This window comes from Anomaloglossus baeobatrachus, chromosome 1, assembly GCF_048569485.1.
Source record: "Anomaloglossus baeobatrachus isolate aAnoBae1 chromosome 1, aAnoBae1.hap1, whole genome shotgun sequence".
Classification (NCBI taxonomy): Eukaryota; Metazoa; Chordata; class Amphibia; order Anura; family Aromobatidae; genus Anomaloglossus; species Anomaloglossus baeobatrachus.
The window spans coordinates 969,842,609-969,861,793 of record NC_134353.1 but is presented as its reverse complement, the minus strand read 5'-3'; the positions used below and the strand labels follow the sequence as shown (position 1 = coordinate 969,861,793).

Sequence of the window (19,185 nt, the reverse complement as noted above, 5' to 3'; positions counted from 1 at the left end):
ATGTTCCCAGTGTTGGTGTATACTGGTCAGGTCTCTTCTCCACGTTCCCAGTGTCGGTGTATACTGGTCAGGTCTCTTCTCCATGTTCCCAGTGTTGGTATATACTGGTCAGGTCTCTTCTCTATGTTCCCAGTGTTGGTGTATACTGGTCATGTCTCTTCTCTATGTTCCCAGTGTTGGTGTATACTGGTCAGGTCTCTTCTCCACGTTCCCAGTGTTGGTGTATACTGGTCAGGTCTCTTCTCCACGTTCCCAGTGTCGGTGTATACTGGTCAGGTCTCTTCTCCATGTTCCCAGTGTTGGTATATACTGGTCAGGTCTCTTCTCTATGTTCCCAGTGTTGGTGTATACTGCTCATGTCTCTTCTCCATGTTCCCAGTGTCGGTGTATACTGGTCAGGTCTCTTCTCCATGTTCCCAGTGTTGGTGTATACTGGTCAGGTCTCTTCTACACGTTCCCAGTGTTGGTGTATACTGGTCAGGTGTCTTCTCCACGTTCCCAGTGTTGGTGTATACTGGTCAGGTGTCTTCTCCACGTTCCCAGTGTTGGTGTATACTGGTCAGGTCTCTTCTCCACGTTCCCAGTGTTGGTGTATACTGGTCAGGTCTCTTCTCCATGTTCCCAGTGTTGGTGTATACTGGTCAGGTCTCTTCTCCATGTTCCCAGTGTTGGTGTATACTGGTCAGGTCTCTTCTCCACGTTCCCAGTGTTGGTGTATACTGGTCAGGTCTCTTCTCCATGTTCCCAGTGTTGGTGTATACTGGTCAGGTCTCTTCTCCATGTTCCCAGTGTTGGTGTATACTGGTCAGGTCTCTTCTACACGTTCCCAGTGTTGATGTATACTGGTCTCCTCTTTTCTCCATGTTCCCAGTGTTGGTGTATACTGGTCAGGTCTCTTCTCCACGTCCCCAGTGTTGGTGTATACTGGTCAGGTCTCTTCTGCATGTTCCCAGTGTTGGTGTATACTGGTCAGGTCTCTTCTGCATGTTCCCAGTGTTGGTGTATACTGGTCAGGTCTCTTCTGCATGTTCCCAGTGTTGGTGTATACTGGTCAGGTCTCTTCTCCACGTTCCCAGTGTTGGTGTATACTGGTCGGGTCTCTTCTCCATGTTCCCAGTGTTGGTGTATACTGGTCAGGTCTCTTCTCCATGTTCCCAGTGTAGGTGTATACTGGTCAGGTCTCTTCTCCACGTTCCCAGTGTTGGTGTATACTGGTCAGGTCTCTTCTCCACGTTCCCAGTGTTGGTGTATACTGGTCAGGTCTCTTCTCCACGTTCCCAGTGTTGGTGTATACTGGTCAGGTCTCTTCTCCACGTTCCCAGTGTTGGTGTATACTGGTCAGGTCTCTTCTCCACGTTCCCAGTGTTGGTGTATACTGGTCAGGTCTCTTCTCCACGTCCCCAGTGTTGGTGTATACTGGTCAGGTCTCTTCTGCATGTTCCCAGTGTTGGTGTATACTGGTCAGGTCTCTTCTGCATGTTCCCAGTGTTGGTGTATACTGGTCAGGTCTCTTCTCCACGTTCCCAGTGTTGGTGTATACTGGTCGGGTCTCTTCTCCACGTTCCCAGTGTTGGTGTATACTGGTCAGGTGTCTTCTCCATGTTCCCAGTGTTGGTGTATACTGGTCAGGTCTCTTCTCCATGTTCCCAGTGTAGGTGTATACTGGTCAGGTCTCTTCTCCACGTTCCCAGTGTTGGTGTATACTGGTCAGGTCTCTTCTCCACGTTCCCAGTGTTGGTGTATACTGGTCAGGTCTCTTCTCCACGTTCCCAGTGTTGGTGTATACTGGTCAGGTCTCTTCTCCACGTTCCCAGTGTTGGTGTATACTGGTCAGGTCTCTTCTCCACGTTCCCAGTGTTGGTGTATACTGGTCAGGTCTCTTCTCCATGTTCCCAGTGTTGGTGTATACTGGTCAGGTCTCTTCTCCATGTTCCCAGTGTTGGTGTATACTGGTCAGGTCTCTTCTGCATGTTCCCAGTGTTGGTGTATACTGGTCAGGTCTCTTCTCCATGTTCCCAGTGTAGGTGTATACTGGTCAGGTCTCTTCTCCACGTTCCCAGTGTTGGTGTATACTGGTCAGGTCTCTTCTCCACGTTCCCAGTGTTGGTGTATACTGGTCAGGTCTCTTCTCCACGTTCCCAGTGTTGGTGTATACTGGTCAGGTCTCTTCTCCACGTTCCCAGTGTTGGTGTATACTGGTCAGGTCTCTTCTCCACGTTCCCAGTGTTGGTGTATACTGGTCAGGTCTCTTCTCCATGTTCCCAGTGTTGGTGTATACTGGTCAGGTCTCTTCTCCATGTTCCCAGTGTTGGTGTGTACTGGTCGGGTCTCTTCTCCACGTTCCCAGTGTTGGTATATACTGGTCAGGTCTCTTCTGCATGTTCCCAGTGTTGGTATATACTGGTCAGGTCTCTTCTCCATGTTCCCAGTGTTGGTGTATACTGGTCGGGTCTCTTCTCCACATTCCCAGTGTCGGTGTATTCTGGTCAGGTCTCTTGAAGATGTATACAGCTTTTTCTCCCCCCACAAGTGTTGGATTGGGTTGAGGTCTGGGGTCTGTGTGGATAAACCAGCTCCTCCACTTCATTGTCATTGTCCCATCTCTTCTCCAATCTCGCTGTATGCTTCGGGTCATTGTCCTGCTGGAACACTGTCGTCCTCTTCATACCCATAGTACTGGAGTGTATGAAGTAACTCGTCTTGTAGGATACGCACATATCGCTCAGCATTGAGAACATTATCGATCCTAGTCACTTATCCAACACCTTTTGTTGTAAACACCCTCGTATCATCAGGCTTCCTCCACCGAACCTCACAGTTCCTTCAATTTCTCGATCCGCTCACCCTTTCCCTTATTTCTTCAAGACCCATCTGTTGACTTTCATCTCATTGCTCCTGATCACTCATTTCCAATCTTCCACTTTTCGTTCCTCTTTGTAATCTCGAACCAATGCTTTTTATGATGATATTGCAGTTGAAGCTTCTTCACCTTTTTTCGGGCCACCATTCCAGACTTGTGTAACGTGCGTCGCTTGGTGCTTCATGGATGTCGGTGAGGTCATTATTATTGAGCAGACGAGCCGCCTCCACTGCCGGGGGCACCAGAATTGATAGACCTTGTGAAGAGCGAGTTGTAGACTCCGATATTTTGCCTGGACGTCACCTATTGGCTTTTGAATGGATGGACGGCCTCCAACTCTTATTCCTCCACCTGTCATGACCTGACATGATGCAGTTTGTCAATTTTCTTGGGGCGAGACCACTATTGATGAGCTGGATGATGATGGCATTTCTCTTTTCTTGTGAAATCTTCATCATGGCGGCTCCTCGAGTTGAACCAGTGACCCTTCACTTGGGAATCACCCCAATAACACACTGAGCTATTAGGGAATGTGAGGACAGGGTGTAATTTGTAATATACAAGAAAAAAAAAGATTTTTCAAACCCCAGGAGCAAAACAGTAAGGCGGGCTTTGCACACTACGACATCGCAGGTGCGATGTCGGTGGGGTCAAATCGAAAGTGACGCACATCCGGCGTCACTTGCAATGTCGTAGTGTGTAAATCCTAGATGATACGATGAACGAGCGCAAAATCGTCGTCATCGTATCATCGCTGCAGCCTCCGACATTTCCATAATGCCGGTGCAGCGACAGGTGCGATGTTGTTCCTCGCTCCTGCGGCAGCACACATCGCTGTGTGTGAAGCCGCAGGAGCGAGGAACTTCACCTTACCTGCCTCCCGGCTGCAATGAGAAGGACGGAGGTGGGCGGGATGTTTACATCCTGCTCATCTCCGCCCCTCCACTTCAATTGGCCGCCTGCCGAGTGACGTCACTGTGACGCCGCACGACCCGCCCCCTAAGGAAGGAGGCGGGTCGCCGGCCAGAGGGACGTCGCACGGCAGGTATGTGCGTGTAAAGCTGCCGTAGCGATAATAATCGCTACGGCAGCTTTCACTATATATCGAACGTGCGACGGGGGCGGGACTATCACTGCAGCATCGGTAACACATTGTTACCGATGTTGCAACGTGCAAAGCCCGCCTAACAATGCAGTGAGATTACAAAAATCTGCAGAACTAATCATATGTTACATAGTTACACATCACATTTATGTATGAGAAGCCAAGATGATTGTCTATAAAATGAAGGTCATCTCACACTCAAAATTCAAAGGACAAAGAGATCTGGAGCCTGAAAGTCACAAGTGCAAAACATTGTTACCCTTTTGCTTGTCAGTGTAGACGTTCACTAGAGGTGGAGATCCACCCTACGACCACCATTCCAACATCAGATTCTCATTTTCCCGTGCTTTCCTTTTGGAAACTTGACCACTTGTCATTCTCATTGCTCCTCTATAATGAGTATTGGTGCATTGGTCACTATGATACATAAGTGACCCTATTGAGGGCCGACCTTCACATCTGCTGTGAGTCACTTATTTTCCTACACTTTCAAGGCTTGGATGCTGTTATATTAGCAAACTGGATTCTTCCTTTCCTGGATTTACTCTCCTCGATGTCACATAACACAATGTTAGGAATGTGGAGGAGTTACCTCTCCGCTCAGCAGGGAGATGATCTCCAGGGTGAAGGTTAATAATCTTCTGCTGATCTCATCCAAGTCTTCGTCCATTCTTGATGGGTCACTAAGGAAAAAAAAAAAAAAAAAAGGGTTTGGGGTGAGAAAATGATAAAACTGGATCATTAGAGGGATTTAGTACTGAAGGCATCTTTAAAGGGGTTGTCCACAACTTGGACAAACCTTCCTGATTCCACTTGTTTCCCCCAGATAAAATAGAAGACCCCGTACTCACATCTCGTGCTGGTGCGGATCCAGTGCTGTGGGTAATGGCGGTTCAGGGCTTACATGACATTGTGACATCACGCGAGCACCGCATCCAATCACCGCCGACTTCTCTCGCCACGTCTTCGGACCAAAGAGGAATCAACAGGAAGTGAGTGGACTGCCGCACTTCCTGTTGATTAACTCATTTGGTCCGAAGACGGGAAGAGAAAATCCAGGAGTGATTGGACGCGGGGCTCTCGCGATGTGACAATGTCATGTAAGCCCCCAAACCGCGATTACTGACAACGCTGGAACCGCACTAGCACGAGGTGTGAGTACGGGGTCTCTTATTTTAACTGGGGGGAAACAGGTAGAATCAAAAGGTTTGTCCGAGGAGCTAACAACCAGTTTAAAATAACGAGGCATAATCACTCCAAAGAAATGGAGTCCTACGTAAAAATGAATATTTATCAATGCAATAGTCACCGCTTTAGTGAACGCAGCACTGAGCAATAGTCATTGCTTTAGTGAACGCAGCCCCGAGCAATAGAGCAATAATCATCGCTTTACTGACTGCAGCGGTGAGCAATAGAGCAATAGTCACCGCTTTAGTGAACACAGCAGAGAGCAATAGAGCAATAGTCACCGCTTTAGTGAACGCAGCCCCGAGCAATAGTCACCGCTTTAGTGAACGCAGCCCCGAGCAATAGTCATCGCTTTAGTGAACGCAGCCCCGAGCAATAGAGCAATAGTCACCACTTTAGTGAATGCAGCAGAGAGCAATAGAGCAATAGTCATCGCTTTAGTGAACGCAGCCCCGAGCAATAGTCATCGCTTTAGTGAACGCAGCCCCGAGCAATAGAGCAATAGTCACCGCTTTAGTGAACGCAGCCCCGAGCAATAGAGCAATAGTCATCGCATTTGTGAATGCAGCGACGAGCAATAGCGCAATAGTCACCGCTTTAGTGAACGCAGCCCCGAGCAATAGTCATCGCTTTAGTGAACGCAGCCCCGAGCAATAGTCATCGCTTTAGTGAACGCAGCCCCGAGCAATAGAGCAATAGTCACCGCTTTAGTGAACGCAGCACCGAGCAATAGAGCAATAGTCACCGCTTTAGTGAACGCAGCACTGAGCAATAGAGCAATAATCATCGCTTTAGTGAACGCAGCCCCGAGCAATAGTCATCACTTTAGTGAATGCAGCAGCGAGCAATAGTCACCGCTTTAGTGAACGCAGCACCGAGCAATAGAGCAATAGTCCTCGTTTTAGTGAACGCAGCAGAGAGCAATAGAGCAATAGTCCTCGCTTTAGTGAACGCAGCAGAGAGCAATAGAGCAATAGTCATCGCTTTAGTGAACGCAGCCCCGAGCAATAGAGCAATAGTCACCGCTTTAGTGAACGCGGCCCTGAGCAATAGTCATCGCTTTAGTGAACGCAGCCCCGAGCAATAGAGCAATAGTCCTCGCTTTAGTGAACGCAAAAGAGAGCAATAGAGCAATAGTCATCGCATTTGTGAATGCAGCGGCGAGCAATAGCGCAATAGTCATCGCTTTAGTGAACGCAGCACCGAGCAAAAGTCACCGCTTTAGTGAACGCAGCCCCGAGCAATAGTCACCGCTTTAGTGAACGCAGCAGAGAGCAATAGTCATCGCATTTGTGAACGCAGCACCGAGCAATAGCGCAATAGTCATCGCTTTAGTGAACGCAGCACCGAGCAATAGAGCAATAGTCACCGCTTTAGTGAACGCAGCCCCGAGCAATAGAGCAATAGTCCTCGCTTTAGTGAACGCAGCAGAGAGCAATAGTCATCGCATTTGTGAACGCAGCACCGAGCAATAGTCATCGCTTTAGTGAACGCAGCAGAGAGCAATAGAGCAATAGTCACCGCTTTAGTGAACGCAGCCCCGAGCAATAGAGCAATAGTCACCGCTTTAGTGAACGCAGCAGAGAGCAATAGAGCAATAGTCATCGCAATTGTGAATGCAGCGGCGAGCAATAGTCATCGCTTTAGTGAACGCAGCACCGAGCAATAGAGCAATAGTCACCGCTTTAGTGAATGCAGCCCCGAGCAATAGAGCAATAGTCACCGCTTTAGGGAACGCAGCAGAGAGCAATAGTCATCGCATTTGTGAACGCAGCCCCGAGCAATAGAGCAATAGTCACCGCTTTAGTGAACGCAGCCCCGAGCAATAGAGCAATAATCATCGCTTTAGTGAACGCAGCCCCGAGCAATAGAGCAATAGTCATCGCTTTAGTGAACGCAGCCCCGAGCAATAGTCACCGCTTTAGTGAACGCAGCAGAGAGCAATAGAGCAATAGTCACCGCTTTAGTGAACGCAGCACCGAGCAATAGTCATCGCTTTAGTGAACGCAGCCCCGAGCAATAGAGCAATAGTCACCGCTTTAGTGAACGCAGCAGAGAGCAATAGTCACCGCTTTAGTGAACGCAGCCCCGAGCAATAGAGCAATAGTCACCGCTTTAGTGAACGCAGCAGCGAGCAATAGTCACCGCTTTAGTGAACGCAGCAGAGAGCAATAGAGCAATAGTCATCGCATTTGTGAATGCAGCAGCGAGCAATAGAGCAATAGTCACCGCTTTAGTGAACGCAGCAGAGAGCAATAGTCATCGCTTTAGTGAACGCAGCAGAGAGCAATAGTCATCACTTTAGTGAACGCAGCCCCGAGCAATAGAGCAATAGTCACCGCTTTAGTGAACGCAGCCCCGAGCAATAGAGCAATAGTCACCGCTTTAGTGAACGCAGCAGCGAGCAATAGAGCAATAGTCACCGCTTTAGTGAACACAGCAACGAGCAATAGAGCAATAGTCACCGCTTTAGTGAACGCAGCAGCGAGCAATAGTCATCGCTTTAGTGAACACAGCAGCGAGAAATAGAGCAATAGTCATCGCTTTAGTGAACACAGCACCGAGCAATAGAGCAATAGTCACCGCTTTAGTGAACGCAGCACCGAGCAATAGAGCAATAGTCACCGCTTTAGTGAACGCAGCACTGAGCAATAGAGCAATAGTCACCGCTTTAGTGAACGCAGCACTGAGCAATAGAGCAATAATCATCGCTTTAGTGAACGCAGCCCCGAGCAATAGTCATCACTTTAGTGAACGCAGCAGCGAGCAATAGAGCAATAGTCCTCGCTTTAGTGAACGCAGCAGAGAGCAATAGAGCAATAGTCCTCGCTTTAGTGAACGCAGCCCCGAGCAATAGAGCAATAGTCATCGCTTTAGTGAACGCAGCCCCGAGCAATAGTCACCGCTTTAGTGAACGCAGCAGAGAGCAATAGAGCAATAGTCACCGCTTTAGTGAACGCAGCACCGAGCAATAGAGCAATAGTCACCGCTTTAGTGAACGCAGCACCGAGCAATAGAGCAATAGTCACCGCTTTAGTGAACGCAGCACTGAGCAATAGAGCAATAGTCACCGCTTTAGTGAACGCAGCACTGAGCAATAGAGCAATAATCATCGCTTTAGTGAACGCGGCCCTGAGCAATAGTCATCGCTTTAGTGAACGCAGCCCCGAGAAATAGAGCAATAGTCCTCGCTTTAGTGAACGCAGCAGAGAGCAATAGTCACCGCTTTAGTGAACGCAAAAGAGAGCAATAGAGCAATAGTCATCGCATTTGTGAATGCAGCGGCGAGCAATAGCGCAATAGTCATCGCTTTAGTGAACGCAGCACCGAGCAATAGTCACCGCTTTAGTGAACGCAGCCCCGAGCAATAGAGCAATAGTCACCGCTTTAGTGAACGCAGCAGAGAGCAATAGTCATCGCATTTGTGAACGCAGCACCGAGCAATAGCGCAATAGTCATCGCTTTAGTGAACGCAGCACCGAGCAATAGAGCAATAGTCACCGCTTTAGTGAACGCAGCCCCGAGCAATAGAGCAATAGTCCTCGCTTTAGTGAACGCAGCAGAGAGCAATAGTCACCGCTTTAGTGAACGCAGCAGAGAGCAATAGAGCAATAGTCACCGCTTTAGTGAACGCAGCCCCAAGCAATAGAGCAATAGTCACCGCTTTAGTGAACGCAGCAGAGAGCAATAGAGCAATAGTCACCGCTTTAGTGAACGCAGCAGAGAGCAATAGAGCAATAGTCATCGCTTTAGTGAACGCAGCACCGAGCAATAGAGCAATAGTCACCGCTTTAGTGAACGCAGCCCCGAGCAATAGAGCAATAGTCACCGCTTTAGTGAATGCAGCCCCAAGCAATAGAGCAATAGTCACCGCTTTAGGGAACGCAGCAGAGAGCAATAGTCATCGCATTTGTGAACGCAGCGGCGAGCAATAGAGCAATAGTCATCGCTTTAGTGAACGCAGCCCCGAGCAATAGAGCAATAGTCACCGCTTTAGTGAACGCAGCCCCGAGCAATAGAGCAATAATCATCGCTTTAGTGAACGCAGCCCCGAGCAATAGAGCAATAGTCATCGCTTTAGTGAACGCAGCCCCGAGCAATAGTCACCGCTTTAGTGAACGCAGCAGAGAGCAATAGAGCAATAGTCACCGCTTTAGTGAACGCAGCACCGAGCAATAGTCATCGCTTTAGTGAACGCAGCCCCGAGCAATAGAGCAATAGTCACCGCTTTAGTGAACGCAGCAGAGAGCAATAGTCACCGCTTTAGTGAACGCAGCCCCGAGCAATAGAGCAATAGTCATCGCTTTAGTGAACGCAGCAGAGAGCAATAGAGCAATAGTCATCGCATTTGTGAATGCAGCGGCGAGCAATAGAGCAATAGTCACCGCTTTAGTGAACGCAGCAGAGAGCAATAGTCATCACTTTAGTGAACGCAGCCCCGAGCAATAGTCACCGCTTTAGTGAACGCAGCACTGAGCAATAGAGCAATAGTCACCGCTTTAGTGAACGCAGCAGCGAGCAATAGTCACCGCTTTAGTGAACGCAGCACCGAGCAATAGTCACCGCTTTAGTGAACGCAGCACCGAGCAATAGAGCAATAGTCACCGCTTTAGTGAACGCAGCACTGAGCAATAGAGCAATAGTCACCGCTTTAGTGAACACAGCCCCGAGCAATAGTCACCGCTTTAGTGAACGCAGCAGCGAGCAATAGAGCAATAGTCACCGCTTTAGTGAACGCAGCAGAGAGCAATAGAGCAATAGTCATCGCTTTAGTGAACGCAGCAGAGAGCAATAGTCACCGCTTTAGTGAACGCAGCAGAGAGCAATAGAGCAATAGTCACCGCTTTAGTGAACGCAGCACCGAGCAATAGAGCAATAGTCACCGCTTTAGTGAACGCAGCAGAGAGCAATAGTCACCGCTTTAGTGAACGCAGCACTGAGCAATAGTCACCGCTTTAGTGAACGCAGCACCGAGCAATAGAGCAATAGTCACCGCTTTAGTGAACGCAGCACCGAGCAATAGAGCAATAGTCACCGCTTTAGTGAACGCAGCACTGAGCAATAGAGCAATAGTCACTGCTTTAGTGAACGCAGCAGCGAGCAATAGTCACCGCTTTAGTGAACGCAGCACTGAGCAATAGTCACCGCTTTAGTGAACGCAGCACCGAGCAATAGTCACCGCTTTAGTGAACGCAGCACCGAGCAATAGAGCAATAGTCACCGCTTTAGTGAACGCAGCACTGAGCAATAGAGCAATAGTCACCGCTTTAGTGAACGCAGCAGCGAGCAATAGTCACCGCTTTAGTGAACGCAGCACTGAGCAATAGAGCACTAGTCACCGCTTTAGTGAACGCAGCACTGAGCAATAGAGCAATAGTCACCGCTTTAGTGAACGCAGCCCCGAGCAATAGTCACCGCTTTAGTGAACGCAGCAGCGAGCAATAGAGCAATAGTCACCGCTTTAGTGAACGCAGCACTGAGCAATAGAGCAATAGTCACCGCTTTAGTGAACGCAGCCCCGAGCAATAGTCATCACTTTAGTGAACGCAGCAGCGAGCAATAGATCAATAGTCCTCGCTTTAGTGAACGCAGCCCCGAGCAATAGTCACCGCTTTAGTGAACGCAGCACCGAGCAATAGAGCAATAGTCACCGCTTTAGTGAACGCAGCACCGAGCAATAGAGCAATAGTCACCGCTTTAGTGAACGCAGCCCCGAGCAATAGAGCAATAGTCACCGCTTTAGTGAACGCAGCCCTGAGCAATAGTCATCGCTTTAGTGAACGCAGCCCCGAGCAATAGAGCAATAGTCCTCGCTTTAGTGAACGCAGCAGAGAGCAATAGAGCAATAGTCACCGCTTTAGTGAACGCAGCAGAGAGCAATAGAGCAATAGTCATCGCATTTGTGAATGCAGCGGCGAGCAATAGAGCAATAGTCATCGCTTTAGTGAACGCAGCCCCGAACAATAGTCACCGCTTTAGTGAACGCAGCAGAGAGCAATAGAGCAATAATCATCGCTTTAGTGAACGCAGCCCCGAGCAATAGAGCAATAGTCATCGCTTTAGTGAACGCAGCCCCGAGCAATAGAGCAATAGTCATCGCTTTAGTGAACGCAGCCCCGAGCAATAGAGCAATAGTCATCGCTTTAGTGAACGCAGCAGAGAGCAATAGAGCAATAGTCATCGCTTTAGTGAATGCAGCCCCGAGCAATAGAGCAATAGTCATCGCTTTAGTGAACGCAGCCCCGAGCAATAGAGCAATAGTCACCGCTTTAGTGAACGCAGCCCCGAGCAATAGAGCAATAGTCACCGCTTTAGTGAACGCAGCCCCGAGCAATAGAGCAATAGTCATCGCTTTAGTGAACGCAGCCCCGAGCAATAGAGCAATAGTCATCGCTTTAGTGAACGCAGCCCCGAGCAATAGAGCAATAGTCATCGCTTTAGTGAACGCAGCACCGAGCAATAGTCACCGCTTTAGTGAACGCAGCACTGAGCAATAGAGCAATAGTCACCGCTTTAGTGAACGCAGCCCCGAGCAATAGTCACCGCTTTAGTGAACGCAGCAGCGAGCAATAGAGCAATAGTCACCGCTTTATTGAACGCAGCACCGGGCAATAGAGCAATAGTCACCGCTTTAGTGAACGCAGCAGAGAGCAATAGAGCAATAGTCACCGCTTTAGTGAACGCAGCCCCGAGCAATAGAGCAATAGTCACCGCTTTAGTGAACACAGCAGAGAGCAATAGAGCAATAGTCACCGCTTTAGTGAACGCAGCAGAGAGCAATAGTCATCGCATTTGTGAACGCAGCCCCGAGCAATAGTCACCGCTTTAGTGAACGCAGCCCCGAGCAATAGAGCAATAGTCATCGCATTTGTGAACGCAGCCCCGAGCAATAGTCACCGCTTTAGTGAACGCAGCAGCGAGCAATAGAGCAATAGTCATCGCATTTGTGAACGCATCCCCGAGCAATAGTCACCGCTTTAGTGAACGCAGCAGCGAGCAATAGAGCAATAGTCATCGCTTTAGTGAACGCAGCAGAGAGCAATAGTCACCGCTTTAGTGAACGCAGCCCCGAGCAATAGAGCAATAGTCACCGCTTTAGTGAACACAGCAGAGAGCAATAGAGCAATAGTCACCGCTTTAGTGAACGCAGCAGAGAGCAATAGTCATCGCATTTGTGAACGCAGCCCCGAGCAATAGTCACCGCTTTAGTGAACGCAGCCCCGAGCAATAGAGCAATAGTCATCGCATTTGTGAACGCAGCCCCGAGCAATAGTCACCGCTTTAGTGAACGCAGCAGCGAGCAATAGAGCAATAGTCATCGCTTTAGTGAACGCAGCCCCGAGCAATAGTCACCGCTTTAGTGAATGCAGCAGCGAGCAATAGTCATCGCTTTAGTGAACGCAGCACCGAGCAATAGAGCAATAGTCATCGCTTTAGTGAACGCAGCCCCGAGCAATAGAGCAATAGTCATCGCTTTAGTGAACGCAGCAGAGAGCAATAGAGCAATAGTCATCGCTTTAGTGAACGCATCCCCGAGCAATAGTCACCGCTTTAGTGAATGCAGCAGAGAGCAATAGAGCAATAGTCACTGCTTTAGTGAATGCAGCCCCGAGCAATAGTCATTGCTTTAGTGAACGCAGCCCCGAGCAATAGAGCAATAGTCACCGCTTTAGTGAACGCAGCACCGAGGAATAGTCATCGCATTTGTGAACGCAGCCCCGAGCAATAGTCACCGCTTTAGTGAACGCAGCCCCGAGCAATAGAGCAATAGTCACCGCTTTAGTGAACGCAGCCCCGAGCAATAGAGCAATAGTCACCGCTTTAGTGAACGCAGCAGAGAGCAATAGTCACCGCTATAGTGAACGCAGCCCCGAGCAATAGTCATCGCTTTAGTGAACGCAGCGGCGAGCAATAGAGCAATAGTCATCACTTTACTCAATATTATAACACTGTTTTTTTTGCAAATTTGTAATTAGGCACAAGTTGCATCAGGTGTTTCTTTGCATTACTGAGATGTGTATACCAAAACAAAATGGCCAAAAAAAATGATATCTATATATATTTTATATATATTGTACGTGTTATCACTGAGACGTGCCTGTCCAGGCAGAGGTTCTCTTCTCCTCCTGATTGCTGGGATCCCTCTGTCATGCACGGTCTGTAGTTTCTTCAGTGTTCTGTGGTTTTTACCTCCTATCTTTATGGCTCAGTTGTAAGATGCGACCTCCTCTCACTGTCCAGAGTCACCATAATATGGCTGCTGCGTTTACTGCATCTGCTTTTATACAGGCTACTGCTGTCACTCCTGATATTCTATTACAGTTATGTGCATAATAATTGCGGTCTATCTTCATTAATGTGTTTAATTATTGTTTGTGGCGGATTAGATGATAGTCACAGATTGTCCCCCATATTCTAGGTGTGGGCGAGTGATGGGCAACCAACAGAACAGTTGCGAGCTGCACGCTGCTAACTGGGGGTCATGGCCTCCTATAATGGGGGGTTCTAGGTAATAGCAGTGCGGAGAGCAATTAGCGCGGTCATTCATTCTGTGAAGAAACAGGAGTTAATATGGCCTTTAGTTAAAATATGAGGGCAGGGAATGTTGTACCTACTGGTTTTAGCCCGTGGTCAGTGACTAAAACGCGTCGTTCCAGACATTAGAAGGAGAAAGAACTTTAAGAAGTTGGAGAGGGGAAACAAAGAAGCGCAGACAGTAACCGGCTGCTCAGTTACAGATTCCAATGCTTTAAAAAGCAAAGAAAACTCCAAACACGAAGGAGGAAAAGAAATCCGACCGTCCGCACAGCTCAGAGTATGAAGAAGGGCGGAGGAACGTCCAGTGACCGGCTGCAGGGAGACAAGACCGGTGAGTAGAGATGAGCGGACCCGGGGAAGAGCGGAGCAGCCGGACAGTTGGGACCGCACCGCGTGTACCCGAGCACAGCCACGCTCGCGCAGCACACACAAAGCACCGGGAACACATGGGTTATATAAAGCCAGTATTCAGTATGAACCCTGAACCTCGGCTCATCTCCACCTGAGAGTCTTGCAGCCACCAGAGAACAATCGCAGGAAACCCTCATAAACAATCACATGTAGAAAAGGTTACAGATCGCCAAAGAACACGCTGTGCAGCCCAAGAAGAAGAGGCGCCATATTGTAAGGACTGAGGAGAGCAAGACTGTTCTTACTGGGTCTAAAGGCCGCAGACAGATCAGGAGACGACCCATAAATCCGGAAATCAGCCACTGTAAAGACTGGAGAACATGGAGGGGCTGCAGAATGGTGGGGACGGGTCTCATGCTCTGGAGCTGGGCCCATTTATTGCATATCAGGCACCACGGACCATACAATGAAGCACCAAGTAAACTGGGAAAGGGAAGGGAAACCCTGTATCTAGGAAAAGGGGAGATTTTGACCACTGACCAAACCGAACCGCAGGTCCCCGGGGTCCCTCACCACCCTAAATTGGTTCCGCACCTATGCGCCAAGCTGGATACCTGACCCCAGGTATCCCTAGTGCTCGGCCCTAAATAGGGAATGGGTGGATTGAGCTCTTCATCAACTTCACAAAACACTAGAGAAGACTCAAGGAGGACACACGGGTGGAAAAACATGAACTACTTATCCACAGATGACAAGTTCAGCAAAGTTTTCTGCAACGATACCACAGAGGAGTACAAGCCACCTGCTTGATGTCAGGTGCGGGGCCGGAGTCCTGCACATTCCTCCTCACACACGATTTCTCCTTGTCCTCAGTGTGCCTTTGATGTCAGGTGCGGGGCCGGAGTCCTGCACATTCCTCCTCACACACGATTTCTCCTTGTCCTCAGTGTGCCTTTGATGTCAGGTGCGGGGCCGGAGTCCTGTGCATTCTTCCTCACACACGATTTCTCCTTGTCTTCAGTGTGCCTTTGATGTCAGGTGCGGGGCCGGAGTCCTGCACATTCCTCCTCACACATGATTTCTCCTTGTCCTCAGTGTGCCTTTGATGTCAGGTGCGGGGCCGGTGTCCTGCACATTCCTCCTCACACACGATTTCTCCTTGTCCTCAGTGTGCCTTTGATGTCAGGTGCGGGGCCGGAGTCCTGCACATTCCTCCTCACACACGATTTCTCCTTGTCCTCAGTGTGCCTTTGATGTCAGGTGCGGGGCCGGAGTCCTGCACATTCCTCCTCACACACGATTTCTCCTTGTCCTCAGTGTGCCTTTGATGTCAGGTGCGGGGCCGGAGTCCTGCGCATTCTTCCTCACACATGATTTCTCCTTGTCCTCAGTGTGCCTTTGATGTCAGGTGCGGGGCCGGAGTCCTGCACATTCCTCCTCACACACGATTTCTCCTTGTCCTCAGTGTGCCTTTGATGTCAGGTGCGGGGCCGGAGTCCTGCACATTCTTCCTCACACACGATTTCTCCTTGTCCTCAGTGTGCCTTTGATGTCAGGTGCGGGGCCGGAGTCCTGCACATTCCTCCTCACACATGATTTCTCCTTGTCCTCAGTGTGCCTTTGATGTCAGGTGCGGGGCCGGAGTCCTGCGCATTCTTCCTCACACACGATTTCTCCTTGTCCTCAGTGTGCCTTTGATGTCAGGTGCGGGGCCGGAGTCCTGCGCATTCTTCCTCACACACGATTTCTCCTTGTCCTCAGTGTGCCTTTGATGTCAGGTGCGGGGCCGGAGTCCTGCGCATTCTTCCTCACACACGATTTCTCCTTGTCCTCAGTGTGCCTTTGATGTCAGGTGCAGGGCCGGAGTCCTGCACATTCCTCCTCACACACGATTTCTCCTTGTCCTCAGGTGTGCCTTTGATGTCAGGTGCGGGGCCGGAGTCCTGCACATTCCTCCTCACACACGATTTCTCCTTGTCCTCAGTGTGCCTTTGATGTCAGGTGCAGGGCCGGAGTCCTGCACATTCCTCCTCACACACGATTTCTCCTTGTCCTCAGTGTGCCTTTGATGTCAGGTGCGGGGCCGGAGTCCTGCGCATTCTTCCTCACACACGATTTCTCCTTGTCCTCAGTGTGCCTTTGATGTCAGGTGCGGGGCCGGAGTCCTGCGCATTCCTCCTCACACATGATTTCTCCTTGTCCTTAGTGTGTCTTTGATGTCAGGTGCGGGGCCGGAGTCCTGCGCATTCCTCCTCACACATGATTTCTCCTTGTCCTTAGTGTGCCTTTGATGTCAGGTGCGGGGCCGGAGTCCTGCACATTCTTCCTCACACACGATTTCTCCTTGTCCTCAGTGTGCCTTTGATGTCAGGTGCGGGGCCGGAGTCCTGCACATTCCTCCTCACACATGATTTCTCCTTGTCCTCAGTGTGCCTATGATGTCAGGTGCGGGGCCGGAGTCCTGCACATTCCTCCTCACACACGATTTCTCCTTGTCTTCAGTGTGCCTTTGATGTCAGGTGCGGGGCCGGACATCCTGCGCATTCTTCCTCACACACGATTTCTCCTTGTCTTCAGTGTGCCTTTGATGTCAGGTGCGGGGCCGGACATCCTGCACATTCCTCCTCACACACGATTTCTCCTTGTCCTCAGTGTGGCTTTGATGTCAGGTGCGGGGCCGGAGTCCTGCGCATTCTTCCTCACACACGATTTCTCCTTGTCTTCAGTGTGCCTTTGATGTCAGGTGCGGGGCCGGAGTCCTGCACATTCCTCCTCACACACGATTTCTCCTTGTCCTCAGTGTGCCTTTGATGTCAGGTGCGGGGCCGGAGTCCTGCACATTCTTCCTCACACACGATTTCTCCTTGTCCTCAGTGTGCCTTTGATGTCAGGTGCGGGGCCGGAGTCCTGCATATTCTTCCTCACACACGATTTCTCCTTGTCCTCAGTGTGCCTTTGATGTCAGGTGCGGGGCCGGAGTCCTGCACATTCCTCCTCACACACGATTTCTCCTTGTCCTCAGTGTGCCTTTGATGTCAGGTGCGGGGCCGGAGTCTTGCGCATTCCTCCTCACACACGATTTCTCCTTGTCCTCAGTGTGCCTTTGATGTCAGGTGCGGGGCCGGAGTCCTGCATATTCTTCCTCACACACGATTTCTCCTTGTCCTCAGTATGCCTTTGATGTCAGGTGCGGGGCCGGAGTCCTGCACATTCTTCCTCACACACGATTTCTCCTTGTCCTCAGTGTGCCTTTGATGTCAGGTGCGGGGCCGGAGTCCTGCACATTCCTCCTCACACACGATTTCTCCTTGTCTTCAGTGTGCCTTTGATGTCAGGTGCGGGGCCGGACGTCCTGTGCATTCTTCCTCACACATGATTTCTCCTTGTCCTCAGTGTGCCTTTGATGTCAGGTGCGGGGCCGGAGTCCTGCGCATTCTTCCTCACACACGATTTCTCCTTGTCCTCAGTGTGCCTTTGATGTCAGGTGCGGGGCCGGAGTCCTGCACATTCCTCCTCACACACGATTTCTCCTTGTCCTCAGTGTGCCTTTGATGTCAGGTGCGGGGCCGGAGTCATGCGCATTCTTCCTCACACACGATTTCTCCTTGTCCTCAGTGTGCCTTTGATGTCAGGTGCGGGGCCGGAGTCCTGCACATTCTTCCTCACACACGATTTCTCCTTGTCTTCAGTGTGCCTTTGATGTCAGGTGCGGGGCCGGAGTCCTGCGCATTCTTCCTCACACACGATTTCTCCTTGTCCTTAGTGTGCCTTTGATGTCAGGTGCGGGGCCGGAGTCCTGCACATTCCTCCTCACACACGATTTCTCCTTGTCCTCAGTGTGCCTTTGATGTCAGGTGCGGGGCCGGAGTCCTGCACATTCTTCCTCACACACGATTTCTCCTTGTCCTCAGTGTGCCTTTGATGTCAAGTGCGGGGCCGGAGTCCTGCGCATTCTTCCTCACACATGATTTCTCCTTGTCCTCAGTGTGCCTTTGATGTCAGGTGCGGGGCCGGACGTCCTGCACATTCTTCCTCACACACGATTTCTCCTTGTCCTCAGTGTGCCTTTGATGTCAGGTGCGGGGCCGGACGTCCTGCACATTCTTCCTCACACACGATTTCTCCTTGTCCTTAGTGTGCCTTTGATGTCAGGTGCGGGGCCGGAGTCCTGCACATTCTTCCTCACACACGATTTCTCCTTGTCCTCAGTGTGCCTTTGATGTCAGGTGCAGGGCCGGAGTCCTGCACATTCTTCCTCACACACGATTTCTCCTTGTCCTCAGTGTGCCTTTGATGTCAGGTGCGGGGCCGGACGTCCTGCACATTCTTCCTCACACACGATTTCTCCTTGTCCTCAGTGTGCCTTTGATGTCAGGTGCGGGGCCGGAGTCCTGCACATTCTTCCTCACACACGATTTCTCCTTGTCCTTAGTGTGCCTTTGATGTCAGGTGCGGGGCCGGAGTCCTGCGCATTCTTCCTCACACACGATTTCTCCTTGTCCTCAGTGTGCCTTTGATGTCAGGTGCAGGGCCGGAGTCCTGCACATTCCTCCTCACACACGATTTCTCCTTGTCCTCAGTGTGCCTTTGATGTCAGGTGCGGGGCCGGACGTCCTGCACATTCTTCCTCACACACGATTTCTCCTTGTCCTCAGTGTGCCTTTGATGTCAGGTGCGGGGCCGGACGTCCTGCACATTCTTCCTCACACACGATTTCTCCTTGTCCTTAGTGTGCCTTTGATGTCAGGTGCGGGGCCGGAGTCCTGCACATTCCTCCTCACACACGATTTCTCCTTGTCCTCAGTGTGCCTTTGATGTCAGGTGCGGGGCCGGAGTCATGCGCATTCTTCCTCACACACGATTTCTCCTTGTCCTCAGTGTGCCTTTGATGTCAGGTGCGGGGCCGGAGTCCTGCACATTCCTTCTCACACACGATTTCTCCTTGTCCTCAGTGTGCCTTTGATGTCAGGTGCGGGGCCGGAGTCCTGCACATTCTTCCTCACACATGATTTCTCCTTGTCCTTAGTGTGCCTTTGATGTCAGGTGCGGGGCCGGAGTCCTGCACATTCTTCCTCACACACGATTTCTCCTTGTCCTCAGTGTGCCTTTGATGTCAGGTGCGGGGCCGGAGTCCTGCACATTC

At 50.5% G+C, this 19,185-nt stretch overlaps 1 protein-coding gene across 1 annotated transcript in view; it reads right to left on the bottom strand.

Annotated features, from left to right (window-relative positions):
- The window catches only part of LOC142258017 (uncharacterized), a 49,796-nt gene that overhangs the window by 22,934 nt on the left and 7,677 nt on the right, over positions 1-19,185 (bottom strand). Inside the window, exon 2 of the mRNA XM_075330438.1 lies at positions 4,558-4,648. Within this exon, the coding sequence (XP_075186553.1) occupies positions 4,558-4,635 (78 nt within the window). The 5' untranslated portion in view covers positions 4,636-4,648. The remainder of the gene's footprint in view (positions 1-4,557; positions 4,649-19,185) is intronic.